Below are 13,298 nucleotides of genomic sequence, written 5' to 3' on the forward strand. Positions count from 1 at the left end.
TGCAATGTCCTGGGTGTTTGTTTAGTGTGCACACGTGTTTTGTGCCTTCTTGCGGGGGTGGGGGGGTGGTCCCGGAGGGAGCAGACGGTGCCGACACTCAGGGAGCTATGGCCACTAAGACAGTGGTTGGAAGGTTCTAGAACATGCTCTGGAGAGCAGGGCCCAGTGGAGGGAAGTTAGGTCTCCCCCAGGAAGTGACATCCCACCTGACCTGAAGCCCTGTGGGAGTCCATAAGGGGAAAGAGGGAGAGGGAGGAATGGGAATGTTCCAGGCAGTGGGCGGTGGGATCCGGTGATTGGCTGGCCCCGAGGGGAGGACCTTTGGTCTGCTGACCCCCAGCGTCTGGAACAGTGTCCGGCATGTAGCAGGCGCTCAGCAGAAACCTGAGGACTGAATACACGTGTGGAGGCCAAGCTGAGAGAGCCTGAAACACCCAATTCATAATTAACAAAGTAATTCATAACAGCCGACATTTACCGAGTGATTACCGTGTACCGGGCAGAGTGGAGCTGGACACCCTGAAGTATATTCTCTAACCCACCCTGTGGCAGGCATGTGGGGTGGATCAGCGTTGCCAGCTTAGCAAATAAAAACACAGGATGCCAGTGAGTTTGAATTCCAGAAGACCCGGCAAGGAGTTTATTTGTTTAGTGTGCGTCTCATGCGCTATTTGAGACGTACTAAAAGAAAAAACCGGTTTCTCTGAAATTCAGATCAGAGAAATTCAGATCGGCTGGGCGTGCTGTGTTTTGCCCGGCGACCCCCGGGGGCGCTCCCTGGGCTCCGTAGGCCCACGAACTATCCACGCTCGCCTGCTGTGCGCGGCCACACTGGGCCTTGCACTGGGTCCCCGCTCCCCTGGAGAGTGAGGAAGGAGGGGACGGCGTGCAGGGGAGGCCCCTGGCCCGCAGAGGGCCTCACGCCACACTGTCTGACTTCCAGATCAAAGATCCCGCCAACAGGCGCTACGAGGTGCCCCTGGAGACCCCACGTGTCCGCAGCCGGGCGCCGTCCACACTTTACAGCATGGACCTCCAGGAGGAGCCCTTCGGGGTCATTGTGCGCCGGAAGCTGGATGGCCGGGTGCTGTGAGTGCGGGCTGCGTGCCCCTGGGGAGCAGGGGCAGAACCTCGGGGGGCATCCTGCAGGGACTCCACCGCGCGCACAGTGGCACCTCCACCCCCGGCAACGTCCCCTCACCCGCTTTCTTAACGTTCATGTTATTTATGATCAGATACTGTGTGTCACTCGCTGCAGGGCAGGCATGGGAACCGTGAACCCCGCTAATCCCAACAATGCAGGAGTAGGTGCCGTTAACTGCCCCCGCTTTACAGATGGGGAAACTGAGGCACGGGGAGGTGAGGTGGCTTGCTGGCAGGTGACTGAGCCAGGGCCCCGCATCCATGCTGTTGGCCGCTGTCTGTTTCCTGTCCCTCCAGGGCTTGTGTCCCCTGAGACCTTAGGTTTGTCCGGGTCATGGTTGCGGTCTGCCCGCCCAGGAGCCTTTCCCATTCCGGAAGCTCGCTCCCCGGCCTCCAGCTCCCAAAGTGGTTCCGACCCTCAGCAGACGCTCTCAGGATATGGCGGGAGAATGAGGCCATCGGGTCGGGTCATGCCCTTGCCCCCGGGGGACGCGCCACCTCCACTGCCCCCATCACGCCCAGTGACTGGACGTGCCCTAGCATCCTGGAATCCACTTTTAGTCACTGGCTGTGACTCCCAGCGTCGGACACCTCCCCGCGCAGAGTGGCCCCGCACAGCCCTGGGGTCGGGGTGGCAGACCCGCCCACGCCCTCCGCCCGCCCTGACATTGGATTTAAGCAAGCACGTTTTCACAGGACCTACCCAGTGCACTTTGTCCGCACAGCCCCACGTAAACATGTGCCCTGAGCTGACAAGACTCCCCGTTGTCACTGAACTCAGTTACGGGCTCGGGAACAAGGTTAACTGGGACTTACCTCGGTCTTAAGGGAACTCACCTTCTGAAATGCACGTGTGCGTGTGTGTGTGCGTGTGTGCGCGCGCGCCCATTCTGGGCTGTGCATTATCGAGCTGCTCCCAGGGCGGACGCGGCGGGAAGCAGCAGCGAATGAGTGCGAGGACAAGTGCAAGGGATAAGAGAGCTAAGCGTGCCGATGGGGGAGGGGCGGCTACGGACGCCTCTCTGGGAAGCTGACCTTTGGGCCGAGATCTGAGAGAGGTTTTCTAAAGCGTTTAACCAGACTGGTCTTGAGAGCACATACACACGTGCGGATGGGTCTTGTCCAGGGGCAGGCAGGGGGCAGGGGGAGGTCGCCCCGGGAAATCAGCGGTAGTGCTTACCCTGTGCCCCACCTGTGGTTCTTGCCTTGCCCTGGACACTGTGCAGCCTCGGGGGACCCTGGCCGCCCCTGGCAGACGGCCCCATGGCTCTGGAGCTGGGCCGGGCAGGCCTTGGCCAGAGTCTGGGAGCAGCATGGCCCTTGCGGAAGGAGCTCGGGGCCACGAGTCTTAGCACTCGACGATTCCGAGCTGCCCCTGCCCTGCACCTGCTTGTGGCCAGGCCTCAGGGGCACCCCGCTTCTGGATGCCTGCCTGGGGCAGCGTGGGTGCCGCCGGGTAGCTGGGTGCGCTGGATGGGCTCTGCGAGCTCCCCACACCTGGCTCAGGTCCCCGGGTCGCCGGGCCTCGCGTGGCCGCCTCTGCGCCGGGGTCAGTGCGTCGCCGAGGTGGCCGGGCCACTCTGGCCCTCTTCGCGGCGGGGAGGGGGGAGCACCAGGGCCAGGGGTCTCTCCGGGAGGGCCCACCGGGGGCTCATCTGGCCGCCTGGGTGTTTCCCGGCAGGCTGAACACGACGGTGGCGCCCCTGTTCTTTGCTGACCAGTTTCTGCAGCTGGCCACCTCTCTGCCGTCCCCGCACATCACTGGCCTCGGCGAGCATCTCGGCTCCCTGACGCTTAGCACCAACTGGACCAAGGTCACCCTGTGGAACCGGGACATCGCCCCCCAGGTAGAAGGGGCGGCAAGGGGGGGTCGGGGGAGCCACGTGGGAGGGTGCTAAAGTGCCGTGTCCACGCGCCCAGCCCAACACGAACCTGTACGGATCCCATCCTTTCTACCTGGTGCTGGAGGACGGCGGCTTGGCGCACGGGGTCTTCCTGCTGAACAGCAATGCCATGGGTGAGTGGGTGGGCGGCCACCCCGGCGGGCATCCCGTCCCTGTGCCCCAGTCCCCGTCACCCTCCTGAGCTCTCCTCCTCCTCAGAGGGGCCTGCCCGGCAGGCTGGAGGGAGAGGCCTGGGGCCGTGGGGAGGGGGTTGGGCCTTGTTTGTCCCCTGGAGAAATGACTCCGGTGGGCCGTGGCCTCTGCCAGCCCTGCCCTTAGGTGCCCCTGAGGTGGACTCTGAGACCCCGGACCTGAACCGAGGCCAGAGCTGGGGCTGGGGGTCCTGGGGCTGGCGGCTCAGCGCTTTCCTCCCCAGGCACCAAGCCCTTCTGTGAGGTGCCAAGCAGGGTGGGGGCAGGAGGGGTGCAGGTATCGGTTCCTGAGCCCCGGGCCGCTCCCCCCAGATGTGGTCCTGCAGCCGCGCCCGGCCCTCAGCTGGAGGGCCACCGGTGGGATCCTGGACGTGTACGTCTTCCTGGGCCCTGAGCCCAAGAGCGTGGTGCGCCAGTACCTGGAAGTCGTGGGTAGGCTTGTCCTGGCTCTGCGCTGCCCCCNCTCTCCTCCCCTCCCCCCGCCCCCTTACCGAGCTGCCTTGTCCACAGGCTTCCCCTTCATGCCGCCGTACTGGGGCCTGGGCTTCCACCTCTGCCGCTGGGGCTATTCCTCCACGGCCATCACCCGCCAGGTGGTGGAGAACATGACCAGGGCCCACTTCCCCCTGGTGAGCGCTGGGCGGCCCCGGGGCGGGTGTGCGTGCGGGGGCTGGGCCGGGACTCTGTCCCTGTGCTGTGGCCGCAGGACACTCAGTGGAATGACCTGGACTACATGGACGCCAGGAGGGACTTCACTTTCAACAAGGACGGCTTCGGGGACTTCCCGGCCATGGTGCAGGAGCTCCACCAGAGCGGGCGGCACTACGTGCTGATCGTGGTGAGCGCCCTGCTGGGCCCTGCCCCTGCCTCCTCCTCCAGGCAGCAGCCTTCTCGTGCTCCCTGCCATGTTCTGAGGGTTCTTGATGTCGACCGGACGGGTTATCACACTCCCAGCCTGGGCCCCTGCTGCCCGGTGATGTCCAGCGTCAGGCTTCCTGGAAACATCGTGTGTTGTTTAGGGTCCTTTGGTTGTAGGTTACTTGAGCAGCTTAAAGAGGGGGTGCCCTCGGGTGGTAAAGAGGGGGTGCCCTCAGCTGACCACCTGGTACTGGGAGGGCCGGCGGTGGGGGGGCGCCTGCGTGCCACAGATGCAGCTGGAGCTGCAGACGCTCAGAGGGTCTCCTGGCCCCACCTCCACCCAAGTCAGTTCTGTGGCACGGGGGTGGGGGAGGGCAGGGCTGAGGGCCGGGCTCTGAGTGGCCCAGCACAGGCACACAGGCACACCCTGGGCCAGTCCCTGACGCCAGCGGGCCCAGCGCCCAGCCATGTGGCCAGAGGACATGGGGAGGGGGCGCTGAGGCTGAGCGGTTGCCACAGGGGACACCCCACAGCGGGGGAGACCCGCCTGCTGGGAGGTTAAGAATGGTGCTGATTCAGGCCCTTTCCGCCACCTTGGCTCCTCCGAGGGCGCGACCTTGGCCCCTCCGAGGGCGGCGCACATCCGCGGCCACTGACTCTACAGGAAGCCAGTGTTCCCAGTGGGGCGCTGGTGACATTCTAGAGCCCGTGAGGCGGAGCTAAGGCCACATCCGGGTGCGCCCCCTCCAGCCACTGGGGTCCTTGGCTGGCCTCTCCGCAGACGTGCGCGTGTGCACATAGGATGTGCCGGACACGCGTGCACACAGGGTGTGCCGGACATGCGCACGCGCGGCTGTCTCCTGCCTCCGTTAATCTTGTACGGAGAGCGTTTTCCCGTTTTCCCAGCAGTGGGCGCCTGGCTTTGGAGCACCCCCTTCTCCTCCTGATGGTCCCCCCTCCCCACTCAGGATCCCGCCATCAGCAGTTCCGACCCCCCTGGCAGCTACCGACCTTATGACGAGGGTCTGCGCAGGAAGGTCTTCATCACCAACGACACCGGGCAGCCGCTGATTGGGAAGGTAGGGTGGGGGCCTGGGCGCGCGGGGTGAGAGAGCGGGAGTCCCCAGCTGGCAGGGACAGGAAGACGTTCGGGAAGATGATGAGACTTAAGAAATCATTGTGCTGTCCGAGGGGACACAGTGTGTGGGGGTCACGGCCGAAAGTGACGGTGGCCCCTGACAAGGGATGCCGCTTCGAATCCCTGTACTGGGGCTTGAAAGGGTCCAGCTCAAGCACAGGCTCTGGACCCTTGGCAAGGCCTCAGGCCCTCCTTGTCCTCCAGGCCCCCGGGGGCTTCCCAGCCTTTCCACAGGGCACCCGGCAGAGTCCTGAACTTCTAGCCCCGGGGTGTGCCCGGAACCCACGGGAAGGGGGCCCCAGCTGCAGGGAGGCTGGGGAGCACAGTCGCTCCAGACTCCCTTCAGGGGCCTTTGTCTGAAGGGGAGGTCTCAGGCCCCTACCACCAATGACCCTTCCCTCCGCAGCCCGTCACCCCCAGGAAGGTGAGTGAGGCGGGAACCCTGTGGGGCCTGGTCTCCCCTCTGGCCTTTCCTCCAGGTGTGGCCTGGATTTACCGCCTTCCCCGACTTCACCAGCCCCGAGGCCCTTGACTGGTGGCAGGACATGGTGGCTGAGTTCCACGCCCAGGTGCCCTTTGACGGCATGTGGATTGTAAGTGCCCTGTGGGTCGTGGGTCCGGCCCCGGCCTCGGCCCAGGGCAGGGCACCCACCACCGGGGCCTCTCTTGCAGGACATGAACGAGCCCTCCAACTTCGTCAGGGGCTCTGTGTATGGCTGCCCCGACAGTGACCTGGAGAACCCACCCNNNNGCCTCAGGATTTAAGGCTCAGATCCCGGCTTTTCTTTCTCTGCTTTGGGGACTCAGAGCTGTCCCTTCTGAAGAGCCAGTGGGCACAGGCACCCGGGAAAGGGGAGGGCGACTCCATGAGAAAGGTCCGGGTGGGGAGACACCAGCCAGGCCACGTGGACGGGGGGCACCTGCCGTGGGGGCGTGGCCTCTGTGGCCTCCAGAGGGAAGGCATTTCGGGGTTAAGCGCAGGATCAGGGAAGGACTGAGGCAGGTGGGTGTGCAGTCTGGGGTCTGCCGGCCTCAGCAAGGCCTTGTTCCCGCCCTTGGGAAAGTGGAGACAGTACGGGGACTCACCCCGCGTTCCAGGGTGGCCCCTGGCTGGGCGTGGGGGGCGCCAGGCGGCCACGGATGGGAACAGCCTCCTTCTCTTGCAGGGGTGGTTGGCGGGACCCTGCGTGCAGCCACCATCTGCGCCTCCAGCCACCAGTTCCTGTCCACGCACTACAACCTGCACAACCTTTACGGCCTGACAGAGGCCCTTGCCTCTTACAGGTGAGGGGCCAGCGCCGCGCAGGGCGGGGGCTTCGCTGGGCGTCAGAGGACGGGCCGGCGGTGACCACACAGACTCCCGGGGGAGCCTGGAGGGACAGCCGTCCTCCTCGCTGTGACACGGCTCATCATCCTGGGTGGTCTGGTGGCTGGGGCGGAGCCTCCCCGCCCTCCTCGCCCCGGCCCTTGCCGCTGCCTGTGTCCGCCGGGCGCTGGGCCACTGCTCTGTCCCCCTGCCCCACCCAGGGCCCTGGTCAAGGCGCGGGGGCTGCGCCCCTTTGTGATCTCCCGCTCAACCTTCGCGGGCCATGGCCGATACGCCGGCCACTGGACAGGGGACGTGTGGAGCAGCTGGGAGCAGCTCTCGTACTCTGTGCCAGGTGAGAGCCTGTCGGGGGGCTGCGCAGAGGGGGCGAGGGCCCAGGCCTGAGCGCTGGGCTCGGCTCAGCTCAGGGCGATGCTACCAGACACCGTGGGAACCCGCTGTTGACTCATGTGGGGCATGAGGCGCACCTGTGTGAGGTGGCGCACCTGTGCGGGGTCGGTGCACCTGTGCGGGGTCGGTGCACCTGTGCGGGGTCGTGTGCCTGTGCGAGTCGCGCGCCTGTGGCCCTGTGCCGTGCTGGTGGGCGGTGATGGGCTTCCCAAGTGTCCCCATCTCCGATTCCCCCCAGCGGCTGCCTGCAAAGCGGATTCTGTTCTCCCGTGGTGTCCCCTCCCGTGACCATGTCCTGTGTGAGCCCAGCCTGCAGGCACCATCTACCCCACCTGCAGAGAGGCACGCTGATTTGAGTTCTCAAGGGCTCTGATGCTGCTGACGCGCGTTAGGCCCAGACATGGCTTAGGAGCTCTGGGGAAGGGGTCAGGGTGACCTCCCAGCGTCACCGCCTGGGCAGCTGAGGGGATCCGACACCATCCCCCGGCCTGCAAGCTTCCCGGCAGTCGTATCGGTGCTGGTGGCAGGGTGTGCGTGTGCAGACCCTCGGGCCGTGGGCAAGCGCTGGCGGGCGAGCACTTGGGGAGGAATCCACTCTTTCCAGAAGCCGCTCTCTGCCCACAGGTGCCACAGGTTCTCACCTCACCCAGGGGCACGCCTGGCCGCCAGTCCTGCAGGCTGGCCTCTGAAGCCCCCTCAGGTGCCAGGTCCCTGGCCGACCCGTGGGCTGGGGTCTCGGTGTGCACTGATCATGACAAGCAGAGGTCATGCAGGTCCCTGAACCTGCTGCAGCCCAGACAGGTGTCCCCCACGGCCCTAGGCGGGGTCCTGGCTGCCGAGGAGACACCGAGGAGAGGGGCCGGCCCAGCGTGGCCTGGCCCTGCTGAGCAGAGGTGGGGTGGACACTGGCCGATGTGGCCGGGAGCCCACCCGAGCCTTCAGCAGCCGCGGGGGCTCACTGGGGCCCCCGGGGCGCAGTTCCCACGCGGGTGCGGAAGGCAGCGGTCCTGGAGGCTGGCGGTCTGAATGGCCGTGTCGGAGGGGCTGTGCTGGGATCCCCGGGGGGTCGCCTTGCCCGCTCCCCCAGTTACGGAGTTGCCCACTGTCCTGGGTGTCCTTGGCTTGGGGCTGCGTCACTGGTCTCTGCCTGTGTCTTCCCCCGGTCTTGTCCCCCGTGTCTGTCGTCACACCTGGGCTCTCCTCATACACGGGCAGCAGGCCCCCTGGATCCGGACCCTCTCTATGACCTCACCTTAACCATATCTGCAGGGACTCTTTTTTTTTTTTTTTAATGTTTTTATTTTATTTTTGAGAGAGAGACAAAGTGTGAGCAGGGGAGGGGCAGAGAGGGAGGGAGACACAGAATCCGAAGCAGCTCCAGGCTCCGAGCTGTCAGCACAGAGCCCGACGCAGGACTCGAACTCCTGGACTGTGAGATCCGTCATGATCTCAGCTCAGGTCATCTGAACTGAAGTCGGATGAAGAGGGCGCCCCTGCAGAGACCCTCTTTCCAAATAAGGTCACGTCAAGTACAGATACAGAGGATTAGGACTCCCACGTACCTTTTTTTTTTTTAATGTATGTTTATTTTTGAGGGAGAGAGAGAGAGCGCTCAGGGGAGGGGCAGAGAGAGAGGGAGACACAGAATCCGAAGCAGCTCCAGGCTCCGAGCTGTCAGCACAGAGCCCGACGCGGGGCTTGAACTCACCAACCGCAAGGTCATGACTCAAGCTGAAGTCGGACCCTTGACTGACTGAGCCCCCCAGGCACAGGACTCCCACACACCTGTGAGGCAGGGGGACGCAATCCAACCCTAAGGGGCTGCTGTGCTGGGTGTCCCCAGACGTCAGGAAGCAGTCCGCAAGTCACTTGTGACCATGGGTGGGAGACCCCAGGGCCAGCGCGGTACTGACCACCAGGTGGGGGCCGGTGGGCAGGATGTCGGCGGGGCTCCACGGCCCTGAACCCGACCTGCTCCGGCAGCATGAGCCCCAGCCTGACCCTCCCCTCCCAGAAATCCTGCTCTTCAACCTGCTGGGGGTGCCGCTGGTCGGGGCCGATGTGTGTGGCTTCCAGGGCAACGCGTCAGAGGAGCTGTGTGTGCGCTGGACCCAGCTGGGGGCCTTCTACCCGTTCATGCGGAACCACAACGACCTCAACAGCCTGGTAGGGGCGGGGGCGGGCGAGGGAGCGGGGCGTCTGCCCCCGGGGGTCCCGCTGGGGACGCAGCGCCACTGACAGTGCCAGCAACGCCGGGTCTCCCGCCGCAGGGGGAGGGCGGGCGGGGACCTCGCGGCCCCAGAGCCAGGTGCTCTCGCGTCCCCTCTGCAGCCTCAGGAGCCGTACAGGTTCAGCGAGACGGCGCAGCGAGCCATGAGGAAGGCCCTCGCCCTGCGCTACATGCTGCTGCCCCACCTGTATACGCTGTTCCACCGGGCCCACGTGGGGGGCGAGACCGTGGCCCGGCCCCTCTTCCTGGAGTGAGTGCCCTCGGCAGGGGTGAGGGCCCAGGGCAGCCCCGCCCTGCCGCAGGGGCGTTCCGGGACCTCCCTGCTGGGGGCCCTTTGCACGCCCGCGTCCCCCACCCCCCCATGAGAGAGCAGCTCAGGGCTGGGGGCCTTCCGGGCTGAGGAACCCCAAGTCCAGACCAGGCCTACCGGGTGGCAACAAGGTAGAAAACCATCCTGATTGGACGAGAGGGACCCAAGTGATACCCCCCAGCAGGACTCCGATATGTAAAAAGGTGCCATGCAGTTAATTAAACGCCACCTGTAGTCAGTGGGTTAAAGGAGCCCCAGGTAGTAAAACTCCGTTCCCTATTTGGAAAAGTGGGCTTTTCCCCCTCACACTACAAATGTAAATTTCAGATGGGTCACACACTTGAAATGTCAAAAACGAAGCCATAGAAAATTCCACAGGAAAACAGAAGCGAATGCTTCTCGATGCCCTGGCAGGAGAGGGCCCTGTAAGCATCAAAAGCAAAAGGCGAGGAGGGGAGGGCTTAACATCTGGGGAGAACAGGCAGTGCTCTGTGGACAAAACGGAGAACGTGCTAACGTCCCGCACTGCGGAAGCGCAAAGGCGAACTGATCAGACGAGGTGCCACTTCCCATGTAAAACTCACATGAGAAACTCAGAGCAGGTGGTAAGACCAGTATGAACGGATCGGGAATGGTTTGCCAGAATGGCGGGTAGGGGACAGGGTTACTCGCCGCCCCCCGACCCCACCGAGTGCCAAGCTGGACCCGGCTCCCTGGCTGTCCCCGAGGGCCCCTTGAGCACCCCATCCTCGGAGGCCACCAGGCCCACGCGCCCACCCCTCCTGTCTGAAGGTTCCCCGAGGACCCCGGCACCTGGGCCGTGGACCGGCAGCTCCTGTGGGGGGCGGCTCTGCTCATCACCCCGGTGCTCGAGGCTGGGAAGGTCGAGGTGACCGGCTACTTCCCCACTGGCACGTGGTACGGCCTGCAGACGGTGAGTCCTGGGGCCCTCGCAGCGGCTGCCCCTCCTGCCCCGCGGGCGTGGCCATGTGGAGCGGGGAGCGTGCCTGTGGCCCTTGCCTGGGGCTCCGCGTGCATCTTCCCACCCAGTCCTTGCAGTGACCCATTTTCCCGACGAGGAAACAGGCCCAGGTGGATAGTTCTCGGGACTCCAGTCCTCCCAGAGTCGTGCTCCTGGGGCCAGGCCTCTGCCCCGCGGTCTTGTCTGCGCTGGGCCCGCAGGGCCTCCAGGGACAGCACAGGGGCTTAGGCACCACCCGGACTGCTGGTGACGTGACGCCTCCCTCCAGGGGCCAGCGGGGGCCCTCCGCAGTCTCCCGCCGCCTGCCCCCGTCATGCCTGCCATCCACAGCAAGGGGCAGTGGGTGACGCTGCCGGCGCCGCTGGACACCATCAACCTCCACCTCCGGGCCGGGCACATCATCCCCCTGCAGGTACGCGGCGGCCANAGCTCCGCCTGCGTCCGGGGGAGGGCCGGTCCCCAAGGCCCCAGGCAGAGACAGCGGCGCATGAGGGTTGAGGATGAGCCGGACCCGGAAGGGACGCTCAGGGCGCGTCACTGACCGCAGCCGTGCCGGGCGGAGGGGCGCCTGCTGCTCTGCACACGCGGGTGTCCGCCAGGCCACGGTGCGCGCCAGGCCGTCCAAGCCGCTTGGCGCAGGCTGTCCTTAGGGTCTTGGTCTCCTGCAGCCCAGCGCCCTTCCTGTCCCCGTCCGGAGGCCTCTGTGCCAGGCTGGAGATGGTGACGTGTGCCACCCGCTTTTCCAGGGCCCTGGCCTCACAACCACGGAGTCCCGAAAGCAGCCCATGGCCCTGGTCGCGGCCCTGCCTGCGAGCGGGGAGGCCCGAGGAGAGCTCTTCTGGGACGATGGGGAGAGCCTGGGGACACTGGAGCGCGGGGCCTACACGCAGGTCGTCTTCCTGGCCAAGAATGTGAGTGTCGGGACCCGCCCGAGCTGGGGGGTCCCCGGGGCCACCTGTCCCTGTCCCGGGGAGGGGAGGGAGCAGGGCCCCAGCCCGCAGGTCTCCCCGGGCCGTCCGCTGACTGTTCCCACCTCCCCACTTGGCCAGAACACCATTGCAAACGAGCTGGTGCGTGTGGCCGGTGAGGGGGCCAGCCTGCAGCTGAGGAAGGTCATCGTCCTGGGGGTGGCCGCCGCCCCCAAGCAGGTCCTCTCCAACGGCGTGCCTGTCTCCAACTTCACCTACAGCCCTGACTCGAAGGCAAGAGCCCCTCACAAGGGGCCAGAGGGCTCGTCCCCGAGGGCGGCGGAGGCGGGGGAGGCACCCAGGGCCCCGGGGACCCGGTGCCAGTGGCCGGGCCGTACAAGGGCGAAGGGAACTTGGTCTCCGGGGAAGGACGGGCCCCCTTGCACCCTGGGTCATTCCTCTGCCCGTGTCTACACTGACGGTGCCCTGCGGGCCGCGCTGAAACGGCAGCCAGCGTGCGAGGCGGACTCAGCCAGGGAGGAGCAGAGCGGGAGGCCTCCCGGGGCCGGGACACCACCCGCCCAGGCTCCCGTCTGCCGCGCACTCGGGGTCTCCCCTCTGTGGACAGCCGTCTGGTGGTCACATGTTCCTTTGCCTCCTCCTGCAGACCCTGGACGTCCCTGTGTCGCTGGCGATGGGAGAACGCTTTCTCATCAGCTGGTCCTAACTGGGGCCGTGGCGCGCTGGTCCCTCCGCCGAGAGACGGCCGGGGCAGCGACCCCCGCACCCGTGCTGTCGGGATGTGTGTTGGGGGGTTCAGGGTCGGAAGCCCTTGGCCCACGGCTCACGGCGCGGACTCCCCTCCAACACCCAGATCTGCCTGCGTGTCTACCTCCTGGGCCCGTGTGCCCTGTGTTTGCGGTTCTCTCCCGGAAGGTCTACCTCCCACCCGCGGCCTGCCTGGGACCGCAGAGGAGGGCTCCGGGTGCGGATGCCGTCCCCGTGCCCGAGGTCACACTGGGGGTGGCCGTGTGGCTGCCACGTCCAGATGAGAGGACTGCTGTCTGGGCAGCTGCGCCCCGGTAGTGGGGGGGGGGGGGGCCCGCCGGCCTGATGAGCGCGGCCACGGGGGCCTCTGGAGAATTCGCAGGACCCCGGGAAACCCTCGCTCTGAAGTGCAATTATGTTTAATTAAAGGGGTGTTGCAATCACGCTTCTGCTGGTCCTTCTGGGGTTCAGGGCGGGGTATGTGTCCCGGGGCCCTGACTTGGAGGCGGCCACTCCACCCTCAGTGAGACTCCGGCCACTCCAGGTGGGGCAGGCAGGCTGCGCTCCGAAAGCAGCATCACCATCCGGCGGGGCCTGGCATCGGAGGCTCGTGGGCGGACATGTGCCCCCACGCCCCACCCCAGGCCACCGCGGGTCTGCTTGTGGGCGGCAGCTTGTTTTCCAGAAGCTCACAGAAGCAGAACCATCCAGCAGGGATGCGTTGTCCCGCTAGTATCAGCCGGACTGGGAGCCCTACCCGCGTGTATCTCAGCGCCCTGTCGGCGTCACTGCCAAGGACTCCCCGTCACATGGATGTGCCACGGTTGGTTTAGTGGCCTCGGGCCGTCCATGAGTTTGGGCTGTGATGAACAGGCCTCGATGAGCCATCACGGACCAGTCCTTGAACGGACAGGCCGTCATGTCTCCTGAGCACGTACTGGGGCGACACAGTCAGGTCATACGGGGTGGTGTATGATGTCCCCGAAGCCGCCAAGCTGCTCTCCAGGTGCTCGCACAGGTTTGCATTCCCGCCAGCGGTGAGGGGGCTGCCCCAGGTCCTCACCCGCCCCTGCGATGGCCGGTCTGCTCGCCCTCAGCCGTTCTGGTGAGAGGCGCTCGTGGTTCGAAGCGCATGCCCCTAAAGACCAA

The 13,298-nt window shown here is 65.7% G+C and overlaps 1 protein-coding gene across 1 annotated transcript in view; it reads left to right on the forward strand.

The window, feature by feature from the left end:
- Positions 1-12,592, forward strand: part of GAA (alpha glucosidase) — a 15,847-nt gene extending 3,255 nt beyond the window's left edge. Inside the window, exons 3-20 of the mRNA XM_077755231.1 lie at positions 944-1,089; positions 2,825-2,990; positions 3,064-3,160; positions 3,551-3,670; positions 3,749-3,867; positions 3,945-4,076; positions 5,065-5,175; positions 5,714-5,827; positions 5,907-5,988; positions 6,398-6,518; positions 6,762-6,895; positions 8,966-9,117; positions 9,283-9,431; positions 10,284-10,425; positions 10,742-10,885; positions 11,220-11,384; positions 11,523-11,675; positions 12,049-12,592. Coding sequence (XP_077611357.1) covers positions 944-1,089; positions 2,825-2,990; positions 3,064-3,160; positions 3,551-3,670; positions 3,749-3,867; positions 3,945-4,076; positions 5,065-5,175; positions 5,714-5,827; positions 5,907-5,988; positions 6,398-6,518; positions 6,762-6,895; positions 8,966-9,117; positions 9,283-9,431; positions 10,284-10,425; positions 10,742-10,885; positions 11,220-11,384; positions 11,523-11,675; positions 12,049-12,108 — 2,307 coding nt within the window. The 3' untranslated portion in view covers positions 12,109-12,592. The remainder of the gene's footprint in view (positions 1-943; positions 1,090-2,824; positions 2,991-3,063; positions 3,161-3,550; positions 3,671-3,748; positions 3,868-3,944; positions 4,077-5,064; positions 5,176-5,713; positions 5,828-5,906; positions 5,989-6,397; positions 6,519-6,761; positions 6,896-8,965; positions 9,118-9,282; positions 9,432-10,283; positions 10,426-10,741; positions 10,886-11,219; positions 11,385-11,522; positions 11,676-12,048) is intronic.
- Positions 12,593-13,298: the final 706 nt, after the last annotated feature.

The sequence above is a fragment of the Crocuta crocuta genome, unplaced genomic scaffold, assembly GCF_008692635.1.
Source record: "Crocuta crocuta isolate KB4526 unplaced genomic scaffold, BGI_CrCroc_1.0 scaffold50, whole genome shotgun sequence".
Taxonomy (NCBI): domain Eukaryota; kingdom Metazoa; phylum Chordata; class Mammalia; order Carnivora; family Hyaenidae; genus Crocuta; species Crocuta crocuta.